The sequence below is a fragment of the Elephas maximus genome, chromosome 4, assembly GCF_024166365.1.
Source record: "Elephas maximus indicus isolate mEleMax1 chromosome 4, mEleMax1 primary haplotype, whole genome shotgun sequence".
In the NCBI taxonomy this organism is placed as follows: Eukaryota; Metazoa; Chordata; class Mammalia; order Proboscidea; family Elephantidae; genus Elephas; species Elephas maximus.
The window spans coordinates 64262882-64278483 of record NC_064822.1 but is presented as its reverse complement, the minus strand read 5'-3'; the positions used below and the strand labels follow the sequence as shown (position 1 = coordinate 64278483).

The window sequence follows — 15602 nt, the reverse complement described above, 5'->3', positions numbered from 1 at the left end:
TTGGAAACCCACGTTAATCCTGAAATCACACAAGTCCTTAGTTTCCATTGACTATATTATGTTAATACGTTAGAATTCTTTATGAAATTTTATTTAGAGCCCAAATTTACTATTTCCAAGAAAAAAAAATTGGATCCCCAGGGAGGAAGTTTTCTGAAACTCCAGAGAAAATACTTAATATTGACTTCTGTATTTCTCTCCAGAATTCACAGCTTTGAGGCTCTACAGTGAAGCTGGAACTGAGAGCTGTGCTGGGAGACTGGAGGTCTTCTACAATGGGATGTGGGGTGGCATTGGCAGGAGTAACATCACAGCAGTCACAGCTGGGGTTGTATGCAGGCAGCTGGGCTGTGCAGAGAATGGAGTTGTCAGCCTTGCCCCTTCACGTAAGACAGGCTCTGGCTTCATGTGGGTGAATGATATTCAGTGTCCTAATATGCATATCTCCATATGGCATTGCCCGTCTGGCCCATGGGAGTGGAGAATGTCCAGCCCAGCAGAGGAAGCCTGGATCACATGTGAAGGTGGGTGTCTTTCTGAAAACTGGCTGCTGTCTGAAGCCCTGTGAAATATAATTTGCCAATATCTCATCTTTCAATTTAGGAGTTTTGGAGCACATGGAAGACTCACTGGAAAGTATATGATGATAAATGTTATTTATCACTCGGTCCTATATTGCAATTTCATTATTTAGAGCTAGTATTTTACAGTTCTGTGGGGGTTTTTGTTTTCATTTTGTTTTTTGTATGTATTGTCTCTTTTGATGGTGCAGTGGTTAAGTGCTTGGCTGGTAACCGAAAGTTGACAGTTCTAACCCACCAGATGCTCTGTGGGAGAAACATGTAGCAGTCTGCTCCAGTAAATATTTACAGCCTTGGAAACACTATGTGGCAGTTCTGCTCTGTCCTATAGTGTCGCTATGAGTCCACAGCAACAAGTTTGGTTTTTTTGGCATTGTCTCTTTTCTTCCTTTAAGCTCCCTGAGGCAGCTGAGAAGCACATAAAAAGATATCAAATCTCATTAGAATTGTAGTGTTTTAGAAAATGAAAAATATAGTATGTATAATTTGTCTTACAAACTCTAGAACTTTTGGGAAGCAGGTGAATTGACTGGGGAGGTTAAAAAGGCCCCCCCTTTTTTTTCCTGGAGATCTTTGCACTATGGAAAGTTGATTAATTATAAAATGTTTACTTTACAAATAGCTTTATTCAGTTAAAATTTAACATGTTTATTGTAGAAATTTGGGCAATTTTAAAACTATAAATGAGAAAATGCACTCCACATTTAATCTTACCATCAAGGATAAGTACTGCTAATTTTTGGAAGTATTGACTATTGGTCTTCCTTTTGTACAAAATTTAACTAAATTTATCATTGTGTACATGAAATTTTACTTAGCAAATGAGGATGATACTATATATATTTGTGTACAAGTATGTGTACTATAATATTATATATGCATGCGTAGTACCACACGATATCTAATACATATGTGTGTGTTGTTGTTAGGTGCTATCGAGTCATTTCCAACTCATATTAACCCTATGTACAGCAGAACGAAACACTGCCCAGTCCTGCGCCATCCTCACAATCATTGCTGTGTTGAGTCCATTGTTGCAGCCACTGTGTCAATCCATCTAGCTGAGGGTCTTCCTCGTTTTCGCTGACCCTCTACTTTACCAAGCATGATGTCCTTCTCCAGGGACTGGTCTCTCCTGATAACATGTCCAAAGAATGCGAGACAAAGTCTCACCATCCTCACTTCTAAGGAACGTTCTGGCTGTACTTCTTCCAAGACAGATTTGTTTGTTCTTCTGGCGGTCCGTGGTATATTCAGTATTCTTTGTCAACACCGTAATTCGAATGCAACAATTCTTCATTCTTCCTTATTCACTGTCCAGTCCTCGCGTGCATATCCTATCCATGAGTAGTGGCCTATGCCGTTAGTTAACCTGAAATCCAATAAAGAAGTCCTAACATCTTCCTCTTGATCTTCATGTGGTTGGTGGGCAGAGGTGAGGTAAGGTAGAGGTTTAGAAAACTGGGGAACATTTGACAAAGTAATGAAGAATGGGAGATAAAGTCACTTAGAAAAATGGTAAGACTGTTAAAACATCTTGAGAGTCTGGAAGAATTTAACAATAGGTTTATAATGGCACCAATTTAATTATCTGCAATGATACTCAACATTTCAGGAACTGGCTCAAAGGAACTGGACGGTTAGGTTTATACTGCGTTTATGCATTAGCTATGTAGTTTTTTTTGATGGGAGATCAATAAGGTCAAGAAATCTTTCATTTTGGCAAAAGAATTGTAGTTATGTTCATAGCAAACATACCATATAAGCAGGGAAGTAAAGGTAAGAAACAACAGATAATTGGAGAGAATAAAATAACCAATGGCCTATAGGTTTGACTTAAGTCATACAAATGTCACATTTGGAGTAATTATGAAAATGAAAGGGGCAAGATAGAAGGATTTGATCAGATAGAGGCACATGGGAATTTGGAAGATAAAATCGATGTGTTTTATTTTCAAACATCCATCAGTAGAAAATGAATGCCTGATTTTTGACATGTTTGGAGATGCTTCAACTCTTGATCATAAGTAGGACAAACCAAAGGCATGGGGAGTAGGGGGCTCATTCACTTCACAGTTATTCTCTGATTCATGTGGCATTGAAACTCTGCCTTTCTTATCGCACCTGCATAGTTAATCGATCATGTGTAGTATTTTCAGATCTCCTACTGAAGAAGAATTCCAACAGCATTCACCTACAATCTCTTTCAGGAGTAATAACAGCCATTTTTTGTTTGTTTGTTTTGCTTTTGTGTCTTTCTAGATAAGATAAGAGTCAGTGGAGGAGACACCAAGTGCTCTGGGAGAGTGGAGATCTGGCACGAAGACAGTTGGGGTACAGTATGCGATGATTCCTGGGGCCTGCAGGAGGCTGAAGTGGTGTGTCGGCAGCTTGGCTGTGGCTCTGCTCTGGCTGCCCCAGGAGAGGCTGCTTTTGGCCAGGGCACTGGACCAATCTGGCTGGATGAGATGCAGTGCAGGGGAAACGAATCATTTCTATGGGATTGTCATGCCGAGCACTTGGGACAGAATGATTGTGGGCACAAGGAAGATGCTGGTGTGAGGTGCTCTGGTAAGTGTGAAAAGACTAAACTTAAACTTGGAGTTTTGCTAAGGGTAAAAGGCATTGAGAAACAGCCTCACATAGTTGGGCCAGAGGATAAGAATGAAAGGCTGTGTTAAACTACCCTTTTCTTCATTAAATAATTTTCCACAGTTATATAAAAGCTCCTACAATTTTATGGGGAGGAAATCAGGAGGATTGTAAATGATATTTAAATGACACCCAATATGCTCAGGGAGTGAAACAAGAAATACCCAGAAAGTCCTTTTCTTTGAATTCCAATTTGAGTTGCATTTTATTTACATCTCTTTCTTTCCCACTCTCTCTTTCTTTTGCAGGAGAATCTCTGAAATCACTTAATGGCTCAGGTACAGTGTCCTGCCCATCTGTAACATCACAAATAACTATGATTATACGGGCAATTGAGGTAGGGAACAAACCACAGTGACAAACAAAGGAGGTTGGGGACTTAAGAAATCATGAAGTTATGGCAGTGGTTGGTATCAGCATCTCTATGACTCTGCTCTATTGTTCAGATGTTCTCTCTAGAAAAATCCGTTTAACATATGGAGTAGAATAAACGACACTCATGCTACCTTAGAAAAAGAATTATCTCCATAAGTTCTCAAATATTTTTAATGACACTGGCAGAAACCACTCAAGCCCTAGGTATTTTCTAGGGCTAGTGTTTTAATGGTAAATGCAATCAATGCAAGAGAAAAAATATTATCATCAAAGCTCTTGTATATAATTGAAGGAAATTTAGGGCAATAGAGACATTTTTCATCCAAAATTTTTCTTAGATATTATCTACCATTCATGAATATGGTAAGGCATATAACCCTCATTCTTCTCAGTAACTATGGAATCAGCTCTTTTTCCAGTGTGTAAACCCACAAGAGATATTGATTAGTTAAATATCTATCAATGTTTAATTTCTTTACAGGTCACTCAGCACTTATTTTATCTGTTACCCTTGGGCTCCTTTTCCTGGTTCTGTTCATTGTCTTTCTTCTTGTGCGTTTTCAAGTACAGAAACAAAAACATCTGCTCAGAGGTAAGAGCCCCCATAGGGCTGTATAAAATGTGAGTTATCCAAGACCAAGGGCACGTGGGATGGAGGATTCCTGCAGAGAGGAAGAAAAGCATTTGCCACTTTGACTGAGTTTTGTTGATAAGTGCCAGGTCAAATGGAGAAGCATGTGGAAGGATTAAGGATCAGCCAATCCACAATTTCTATTTGTGAAAATGCAGTCCTTTGGAAGTTGTAGCCTATGATACAGATAATGTGTCAGTCAGATGGGCAAAGATTCTAGCTGATAGAAGGAAGGTAATTGTGTGCTTCGGTTCAGTATGTAGATTGCAGATCAATGAAAAAGTGTGAAACTATAAGGGAAGATGATTAAAAGAGTTTGAACCCAACCTGTTGGGATAGAAAATTTACTTTTGAGCTTCAATTTCCTAATCTGTAAAACAGAGAAAATAATATTGCTACCTCATTAGGTTGTTATGAGAGTTAAATGAATTAATCATCTGTAAATTTTTTTTTTTTTTATGAATGGTGCCAGGCAAATAGTAAATGCTAAGTGAAGGATTTGCTAATAAAAGTGGAGGAATTTCAAGTGTTCAGCAAGAGAAAAAATGAATATTAAAAACATCAGGAATTCACTAGGTAACCAAATACCATGGGGACTTTTAGGAAGTACTGAGTTTCTGTTTATGGTGATAAAAAATTTATCAGTGGACATTGGTGATGGTTGCACAACATGACTGATATAATTGTCACTGAATTAAACACATGGAAAATGTGGAACTGGCAAATGTGTTATTTATATTTTTACTACAACAAACAAAAAAGTGCCCCCCCCAAAAAAAATTTCACTAGGAGAGACGGGTGCTGAAGGGAACACTGGATTTTAACTCAGAGAGATTGCTGTGTCACACTTTACAGTCTTGTGTCCTAGTGCAAAGGATAAACCGTTTGAATTTGAATCTTAACCATGGGGTATCTATTCTCAGTTTCATCCAGACGAAGGGATTCTCTACGAGACAACCTGTTCCATGAGATGGATACCTGTGTCAGCAGAGAGGACCCACAACAGATGAGCACCTCAGGTCTGTGACTCCAGGGGCTGTACTCCAGGGAGAGGATGGGCACATGAGGAAATACCATTTATATTTAGAAATTCCCACTTGATGGAAATGTACCTCAACCTCCTATATAAAATATTTCTATCTGTAGATACAATGCAATTCCAATCCAAATTCCAGTGACATTTTTTAATGACATGGTGAACAAATTATCAACTTCATATTGAAGAGAAAGAGGCCCCGGATAAGTAAGGCATCAATGGAAAAGAAGAACAAAGTGGGAGGCCTCACACTATCTGATTTTAGAACATGTTATACTGCCACAATAGTCAACAACAGATACATAGACCAATGGAACAGAATTGAGAACCCAGACATAAATCCATCCACCTATGAGCAGCTGATATTTGACAAAGGCCCAAAGTCAGTTAAATAGAGAAAAGACAGTCTCTTTAACAAATGGTGCTGGCATAACTGGATATCCATCTGCAAAAAAATGAAACAAGACCCATACCTCACACCATGCAAAAACTAACTCAAAATGGATCAAAGACCTAAACATAAAATCTAAAACAATAAAGATTCATGGAAGAAAAAATAGGGACAATGCCAGGAGCCCTAATACATGGCATAAACAATATACAAAACATTGCTAACAAAGCACAAACACCAGAAGAGAAACTAGATAACTGGGAGCTCCTAAAAATAAAACACCTATGCTCATCCAAGGACTCCATCAAAAGAGTAAAAAGATTACCCACAGACTGGAAAAAGTTTTTAGCTATGAATTTACCAATCAGCGTCTGATCTCTAGAATCTACATGATACTGCAAAAACTCGACAACAAAAAGACAAATAACCCAATTAAAAAATGGGCAAAGGATATGAACAGGCACTTCACTAAAGAAGACATTCAGGTAGCTAACAGATACATGAGGAAATGCTCACGATCATTAGCCACTAAAGAATGTAAATCCAAACTACAGTGAGATTCCACCTCACTCCAATAAGGCTGGCATTAATCCAAAAAACACAAAACAATGTTGGAGAGGTTGTGGAGAGATTAGAACACTTATATACTGCTGGTGAGAATGTAAAATGGTACAACCACTTTGGAAATTGATTTGGCACTTCCTTAAAAAGCTAGAAATAGAACTACTATATGATCCAGCAATCCCACTCCTTGGAGTATATCCTAGAGAAATAAGACCCTTACACAAACAGATATATGCGCACCCATGTTCATTGCAGTACTATTTACAATAGCAAAAAGATGCCATTCAATGGATGAATGGATAAATAAATTATGGTATATTCACACAATGGAATACTATGCATCGATAAAGAACAATGATGAATCAGTGAAACATTTCATAACATGAAGGAATCTGGAAAGCATTATGCCAAATGAAATTAGTCAGTTGTGAAAGGACAAATATTGTATAAGACCAATATTATAAGAACTCAAGAAATAGCTTAAATGGAGAAAAAAATATTCTTCGATGGTTACAAGAGTGGGGAGGGAGGGAGGGAAAGGGTTATGCACTGATTAGATAGTAGACAGGAACTATCTTAGGTGAAGGGAAAGACAACACACAATACAGGGGAGGTCAGCACGATTGGACTGAACCAAAACCAAAGAAGTTTCCTGAATAAACTGAATGCTTCGAAGGCCGGCATAGCAGGGGTGGGGGGTTGGGGGCCATGGCTTCAGGAGACATCTAGGTCAATTGGCATAATAAAATGTACTAAGAAAACATTCTGCATCCCACTTTAGTGAATGGCGTCTGGGGTCTTAAACGCTAGCAAGTGGCCATCTATGATGCATCAATTGGTCTCAACCCACCTGGAGCAAAGAAGAATGAAGAACACCAAAGACACAAGATTATTATGAGCCCAAGAGACAGAAAGGGCTACATTAGAGACGACAGCAGCCTGAGACCAGAAGAGCTAGATGGTGCCCAGCTGCAACTGATGACTGCCCTGACAGGGAAAATAACAGAGAATCCCTGATGGAGCAGGAGAGCAGTGGGATGCAGACCTCAAATTCATGTAAAAAGACCAGACTTAATGGTTTGACTGAGACTAGAAGGACCCCGGAGGTCATGATCTCCAGACCTTCTGTTAGCCCAGGACAGGAACCATTCCCAAAGCCAACTCTTCAGACAGGGATTGGACTGGACTACAAGATAGAAAATGATACTGGTGAGGACTGAGCTTCTTGGTTCAAGTAGACACATGAGACTATGTGGACAGCTCCTGTCTGGAGGGGAGATGAGAAGACAGAGTGCTTCAGAAACTGGCTGACTGGACACAGGAATACAGGGTGGAGAGGAGTGTGCTGTATCATTGGGGGAGAGCAACTAGGAGTACATAGCAAGGTGGATAAAATTTTTTGTATAAGAGACTGACTTGATTTGCAAACTTTCACTTAAAACACAGTAAAAAAAAAAACAATTAAAAATATATATTTCTCATGAAACTGAAGCAGAAGCAGGAGTAGATGAAGTAAAATATGACTCAAAACGAAGATAATTAGAATCTGCATCCTGCCTCATTCCATCCACAGTATCATAGTCTATGACAGAGGCCCCAAGAGGAGCGGACAAAAATGAAAAGTATTTAGCTCCTTCAGATGCCATCAAATACCCCATTGTCAGTTTTATTACAAAAACAATGCATTAATACTCGTTTTTCAATTTTATTACATTCCCAATTTTTTTTTACATGTGGTACCTGACTTCAATGGATATTATCTTTATTTGCATAATTATGATTACTTTAAAAATATCATAGTAGATAACATGTACAAAACAGTGCATAAAATTTTTAATTATTTCATTAAATACATCACCATAAGTGGAATTGCTGTGACAACCCAATGAACACAGTCTGGCAAGTGACTTTCCAGTATTTGTAACAAATTTACAAGTTATGAATGAGAATGTATTTCACTACACATTTGCTACCACTGTATATATTTTTATCCATTTTATAATTTTACTAATTCAGTATTTGATAAATTTGAACATAGAACTACGGTATAACCCAGCAATCCCAATCCTAGGTATACACCCAGAAGAAGTGAAAGCAGGAACACAAATAGAAACCTGTACACCAATGTTCATTGCTACACTTTTCATAATAGCCAAAAGGTGGAAACTACCAAAATGTCCATCAACAGATGAATGGATGAAGTGAGTGTGGTATATACACACAATGGCATACTACTCTCACGTAAGAGAAATGAAGCCATGATGCATGCCACCGCATGGATGAAGCTTGAAAACATTATGCTGAGTGGAATACGTCAGTCCCAAAAGGACAAATACTGTATGATACCACTTACAAGAAATAAGCAATTACAGAAACCTGAAATTATTGCGGCAAGTGGGGGGGCAGTTTTTGCTTAGGGGGCAGTAAGTGTATGTTAACCGTGGTGGAACGATTTGGAAAAGTTTAATGAGAATAGTTGCACGACTTGAAGAATGTAATCAATGTCACTGAATTTTACGTGTAGAAATTGTTGAGATGGCATATGCTTTGTTATGTATATTTTCACCACAATAGAAATATTGTGCTAGAGGGCAGGACTGCAAGCTTTACTTAAGAGGAAGATGCATAGTGAAACACGACGCGTTAATCCGCAGGAAGCAATCACTAGGAACCTCCTTTGGTTCATTCAGAATGAGTGACATCCGACTAAGCAAACTGACTTTTTGAGGATAGTGATTGAGTTGACAGGTCCAAATACCATATTCATTCTGTCGCTTGATTTTTCATTCACTCATTCATGTTATTCATTAATTAACTCAATAAACATCCTTGCACTTAAAATGGGGAAATATGTATTGGGTGGTAAAATAATTAAATAGATTCATAAGGTAGGAGAAAAAATATATATATATGTATATATATACCAGTTCTAGACTTTTAAGAATCTGGAAGCAAATATGAAAACCTGATTAGAGCTACACTGTCAGTAATGATAATGAGTTGTTTACTCTTTTCCATTTAATTACTAAATGTCTTCAAAACAGTAACTAAGCATCTCTTCAGTTTCCTAATAAGCATTCCTTGCTCTATTGTATTTTCCCAGCTCCTCAGAGACGGTACCTAACAGCTCTCTCCTCTGCAGGGAGGAGGTTTTCTCCTGTGCAATAATACCGATTCGCCTGTCTTTTAGATGTCGCCCTCAACCATGCTTGCGAAGGTTGTGAAGACACTAGCCAAATTTCAGTGCCTGAAGTTCTTCCTGCCTTGGAAGCTGAAAAATGACTTGGGGCTGTAAAGATCCACCAAGTAAGTTTAGACACATTACTCTGTCACTGAAAGGAATAATTTAACAATCAGCTCTCACAGAATTAAACACTTTTTTTTATGTTACCATGTATTGTATGGCCTATATCCTCAATCTGTTAAATAACCTCTGGAATAGAGAGTTGATGATAAGGAAGTTGTTCCTATAGAAAGCTTCCAGATTTTATCAGAAGGATTATATTGAGTTTAGGCTGAGGCTCTGGATTTCTTTCACTAAGAAAGAGAATAATTAGATGTCATCTTCAAATGTTGTTCCTCAATAATTTCATCCCTAATATCTCTGCTGATTTTTATTACATAGGGTGGGATGCTCACATTTAATTCCTTTAGGTACAACCCAGATTCAGTGCATTAATATTGCCCTTTATTGTTTTTCTACTCTGTCCTACAGTTAGAATCAACTCAACGGCAACGGATTTTTTATTGTTTTAATCTCTGGTTCCTATCGTATGATACATGCTCAATATTTATTAAATACAAATGGCTTTGTGGCTGATGAAAAGACATTAACATAACAACCGGTGGCATCATGCTGTAGAGAAGTAAAAAAATAAGTACTCAGTATGTGATAATGTTGCAGGCATTTTTAAAGGACATGCCAAAGATAGTGGGGATGACGCAGAACCAGGGAACGTTTCATTTTGCTGTTCATAAGGTCATCATGCCAGAGATCTATGGCAGCTGTGTATTTTATATTAACACAATTATTCTTTGCAAATAGACACTGAAAATTTCTTTTTTAAAGTACTTGCAACGAGGGTTCTATATGAGAAAGCATTTCCCTTCAGCGATTCTGTTTAGTAATTATTTGCTTAGCAGAGGAAAAGTTTTGCCCTTTCTTAGTCTTATTAAGAATTTATTAATCATAAATTCTGAGTTAGCAGAGTCCAAACTAAAGATTTTGAAAGATTAATTTCCAGAGGCAGTCTAAAAACAAAAACATATGTAGTTTTTGCCTTTCTTTTTCATTTTAGTTTATTTAACTCTGTTCCTTTGACAAATTAATTATTACATTCTAAGCTTAGAACGCTCTGGGAGCAGGAAGAAAATTGCCTAAAGAAGCGTATATTAGAATGTAACACTGCAATATCTATCCTAATTGATCAACTCATTCTGTGTCTGTATGTGTATCTTTGTCTTTACATAAGCTAGCAGCTATATTTAGAAAAATAGGAACTAATTTTCTCTTTTTTTATAACTTCAGATCAGCCTCAAAATGTCTTTGAAGGAGACAGCGACTTTTAAATGAGCGAAGAGAAAGTCATTTGCCGTGTGGAAAGTTGTTTCTCGACCATAATAAAAGAGCTGAACTGATAAAGGGTGATTACATAAGTTACTTTATGTGTACCACTGACTAAGAAAACTGCTGAAATAAATTGAACAATGAACACCATTATTTGAGGCTGACTTATGACTGTCCTTGTGGCTCAAATATGTTTAATTTCATAAAGATTTGCCTCTAGAAAGTAGCATTTTCAAAATTCAATGTCAGAAAAATTAGTTTAATTTTTATCCCTCTTAGATTTATTTATGATGACTTTGCTCAATTGTCCTTGTTTCTTGTTTGGATTGCTCAGGTTTTAAGTATATTATTGTTCCCATAGGAATTGTACCAAATATATTACAGTAATAAATACCTATCTCAAAAGTGAAATGACTTTGGGAAAAGAATTAGATTTCATGGCGATCTTATAAGGGAAGTGAAATAGAAAAGAATGCTTGGCCTATCATAAAGAAAAATTTTAAATCATTTTAAAAAAACCCAAAAATCATTAAGTCCCCCAAATTGCTTTTGTTCACTTAGCATCTCTCACCTCAAAGAGTTGGAGACTCTGTGAATCAGGAGACTTTGGTCTATAAACCTGATCAGAAAGAATAATTAGCCCAATGCCAAGAGAAGTTTGTTTTGAAAGCTTCTGCTCAAGAGGGAGTAAAATCTTATATTGTACTTTGAATATTTTGACCTAGTTATGCAATATTGTTTTCAGTAAATATTGCCAGGGAATATAATATTTTATGTTAAAATATCAAAATTTAACTCCATGGGGTTCATTGGCTTTTTGGATTTGTAAATTAACGTTCTCATCAAATTTGGGAAGATTTCAACCATTATTTCTTCAAATATTTTTCTGCCTTTTTCTCTCTTCTCCTTCTGTGACTCCAATTACAGGGATGTTTATAGGCAGGCTTGTTCGTTTTCTACAACCTGTTTTTCTGTGTTCTTAAGAGTGGATACCACCACTCATCCGTTAGTTTGTTGTACTGTGGTGGCTTTCATGTTGCTGTGATGCTGGAACGTATGCCACCAGTATTTCAAATACCAGCAGGGTCACCTATGGTGGACAGGTTTCAGGGGAGCTTTCAGGCTAAACAGTCTAGGAAAAAGGACCTAGCAGTCTACTTTTGAAAAAAAGTGGCCAGTATAAACTTCATGAGTAGCAGTGGAACATTGTCTGATACAGTGGGACCGAGCAATGTTTCATTCTGTTGTACATAGGGTTGCTATGAGTCGGAACCAACTGGATGGCACCTAACAACAAGAAGAGTGGATAATTTCTATTGATTTTTCTTCAAATTTTCTGATCCTTTCTCCTACCATTTCAAAACTGCTATTAAGTCTCTCTAGCAAATTTATCATTTATGTTATTGTTCAACTCCAGTATTTCTATTTGTTTTTTTTTTCTCTACAGATTTTATCTTTTTATTTATTAAGTCATAGTAATCATACTTTCCTTTAATGGTTTAAATATGACTCTTTAATTCTTCAGACATTCATAATAGCTTCTTTGAAGGCCTTGTCTGCTCAGTCCAGCATCTGGGCCCACTTAGAGACAGTTTCCATTGCTTGCTTTTTTTTTTTTTTTTCCCTTCATAAGGCTACTGTAGGGCATGGTAAACAAGCTTATGTGGTAGGTGAAGGTAAGGAAGAATTACGTGCTGAGGTGGGAGAGGAGAAATGAAAACTAGTTTAAATTAATAGAAAAGCAATTTGTGGGGACCATAAAGCTTTAGGCAGAATAAGAAAATCTGTAGCAATTCTTTTCTCACACATCTATCTCCATGGAACCTTATTCCAGTGTGGAATGGGGGAGAAGCATGGCATTTATATAAGAAAAACATTTCAATCTGGACAGAACCTTTAGAATGTTCAGATGATTTTGCTGTGTGATCACCTTGGTTGGAGAGAGGAAGGGCTCAGCTGTGACCTATTCTGGTAAAGACCAGAAACATCGCTTCACCTATGGAAGTGAAACCACTTATTGCCTTAAAGACCAAACACCAAACCCATTGCCATTGAGTCGATTCTAACTCATAGTGACTCTACAGGATAGAGTAGAGCTGCCCCATAGTGTTTCCAAGGAGCACCTGGTGGATTCAAACTGCTGACCTTTTGGTTAGCAGCCATAGATCTTAACCACTGCACCACCAGGGTTCTCTCTTATTGCCTTAGGAAAAGAAAATAGCACAGGTTACTCACCTGGGATTTCACATGGAAAAAGAAAATGTGTTTGGGACTTTGATTCACTGACAGAAATTAGATGAAATAGGCTAGAAGTTCAACAAAGAATTCCTTATAACATGGCAAAGTTTTTATTAGCAATTACCCTTCAATACAAACACAGATAATGAAGCTCTCAGAGGCACTCTCCTGAGACATGACATCACAGGGATTCCTTAGAAGCTCAGCCACTTTCAAACTGATGTTACTGGGCAGACTTCCTGGATTCTCTCTCCTACCACTTCCATGATAAGTGAGTGGTCTTCTCTCATCCCAACCTCCTCCCTTCTCAAAGATTCTCTCCCAGGGGACTGCTGAAACCAGCCTGAAACACAAAAAATATTTCTTGATTATAGCTTAATGTAGTGGGATGACAGACCCACATTCAGGTAGCAGAAAATTTCAAGGGATTCAGGTTTCAAATATTTCAGAGCATTAGCAAATATCTCAGAACATTCATATCAGGATAGAACCATGTGGCACATGGGCCAAACTCTGGCAAAAAATTGTCCCAAGAGATTATTGCCAGACAGCAGTTGTATGCAGAACTATTTCTCTGCCTACATAATCAGCAAGAATTTGGGAAAAGAGAAGAGGTGGGGAACCTTTCACTGTACAAAATACTAATAGAGTGAATTCACAAAGAATGGAGGTAAGAAAACACTGCTCCAGAACCCTCATTTCTGAATGATAGGCTAACACCTTATCTGTGGCTCTTCCCTGATTTCCAAAAAATTTCACACAGGAATTCTCAGCTTTAACTTATCCCCAAATATGAATGGTTACTTGAGCTCCAAGAGTAAAATGTCACCAAAAATCACACCACTTTCATCCTACCCACAGTCCTTGTTATCGGTCTTCCCTTGGTCCGGGAGCATCTCAGCACAGGAACCTCAGGTCCAAAGGATGAGCTCTGCTCCTGGCACTTTCTTGGTGGTATGAGGTCCCCCCACCTCTACTCACTTCTCTCTTTTATGTCTTAAAGAGATTGGCTTAAGACACTATCTAATCTTGTATATCTCATCAACACAACTGCCACTAATCCATCTCATTTCATCATAGTGATAGGATTTACAACACATACAAAAATCACATAAAATGCTGGACAATCACACAATACTGGGATCCATGGCCCAGCTAAATTGACAGATATTTTGGGGCAACACAATTCAATCCATGACATTCCACACTTTGACCCCCCAAAATTCATGTCTTTGCCACATATAAAACGTATTCACCACATCATATCATAGCAAAGTCTTAAGTCAACTCTAAATCCAAAATACAAAAATTCCTCTTGATCTGTGAAATCTAGAATACAAGTTACCAGTTTCCAAGGGTACAATAGTACAACAAGCAGACACAAACTAGACATTTCCAATACAAATGGGAGAAATTGGAGGAAAAGAAGGCATAACAGGCACCAAGCAAGTCAGCAGAATGCATTACATTAGCCCTCAAGGCTTGAAAATAATCTTCTGTTCTCTGAGACGATTTACACAATAACCCTGCCCTCCAGCCTCTGGGTATTGCCCACACTCTCTGGATTCTGAGTGGAGGCCCCTCGGCCCTGGGCTTCAGCTTCACCTTCCAGGCCCACTGGGATGGCAACCCTGCTCCCTCAGCTTTAGGTACACAATTTTGCTAGTCCATCTGAATGGCAACTCCACTTAGAAACACCAGAGGCCATGGTTTCACCCTTTGAAACCCCAGAGGTCCAGGCCATACCTTTTGAGACTGAGGCAGCTTGGCTTCCTGTGTTCCTTGTCTCTTCAGCTTTTGCTTCCTTGTTTCTTGGCCTCTTGGCTCCTTGGGCCTCACATCCGCATCTGCCCTGCTGGGGCAAGTGTTCCAAAGCTCTTAGCTCCACCGGTAAGTGCCTGGAGGCACACCACTCCACCAGTAAACATTGGCTGGAAGGGACTCAGCTCTCTCGCTCTGTGGGTTGGCTCCAACACTGTCTGGTGCTGGTCTCCTGGTTCTGCTGCTCCCAATTCATTGCCATTGCCAGTCCTCTGATGCTGTTTCTCACCATCTGTGCCTTCTCCAGTATTAATAGTTCTCCTCACTTCTTTCTGAATCTTCTATCCATTCACAGTTTCAAAACTGCTTCTACATTTTAGGTATCTGTTAGAGTAGCACCCCACTCCCAGTACCAAATTCTGTCTTAGTCATCTGGTGCTGCTATAACAGAAATACCACAAGTGGATGGCTTTAACAAAGAGAAGTTTATTCTCTCACAGTCCAGTAGGCTAGAGGTCTGAATTCAGGGCACGGCTCCAGGGGAAGATTTTCTTTCTCTGTTGGCTCTGGAGGAAGGTCTTTGTCATCAGCCTTCCCTCGGTCTGGGACAATCTCAACTGCAAAAGATGGGCTCTGCTCCCAGCACTGCTTTCCTGGTGGTATGAGGTCCCCCTCTCTCTACTCACTTCTCTCTTTTATATATCTCAAAGAGATTGGCTTAAGACACTATCTAATCTTGTATATCTCATCAATATAACTGCCACTAATCCAACTCATTTCATCATAGTGATAGAATTTTCAACACC

At 38.5% G+C, this 15602-nt stretch overlaps 1 protein-coding gene across 2 annotated transcripts in view; it reads left to right on the top strand.

Moving 5' to 3' along the window:
* Nucleotides 1–10942, top strand: part of LOC126075121 (scavenger receptor cysteine-rich type 1 protein M160-like) — a 66897-nt gene extending 55955 nt beyond the window's left edge. For both annotated transcript variants that reach the window (XM_049882341.1, XM_049882340.1), the window contains exons 14-20: nt 204–524; nt 2844–3152; nt 3482–3511; nt 4090–4200; nt 5163–5258; nt 9421–9536; nt 10759–10942. In XM_049882341.1, the coding sequence (XP_049738298.1) occupies nt 204–524; nt 2844–3152; nt 3482–3511; nt 4090–4200; nt 5163–5258; nt 9421–9512 (959 nt within the window). In that variant the 3' untranslated portion in view covers nt 9513–9536; nt 10759–10942. The remainder of the gene's footprint in view (nt 1–203; nt 525–2843; nt 3153–3481; nt 3512–4089; nt 4201–5162; nt 5259–9420; nt 9537–10758) is intronic.
* The last annotated feature ends 4660 nt before the right edge of the window (nt 10943–15602 follow it).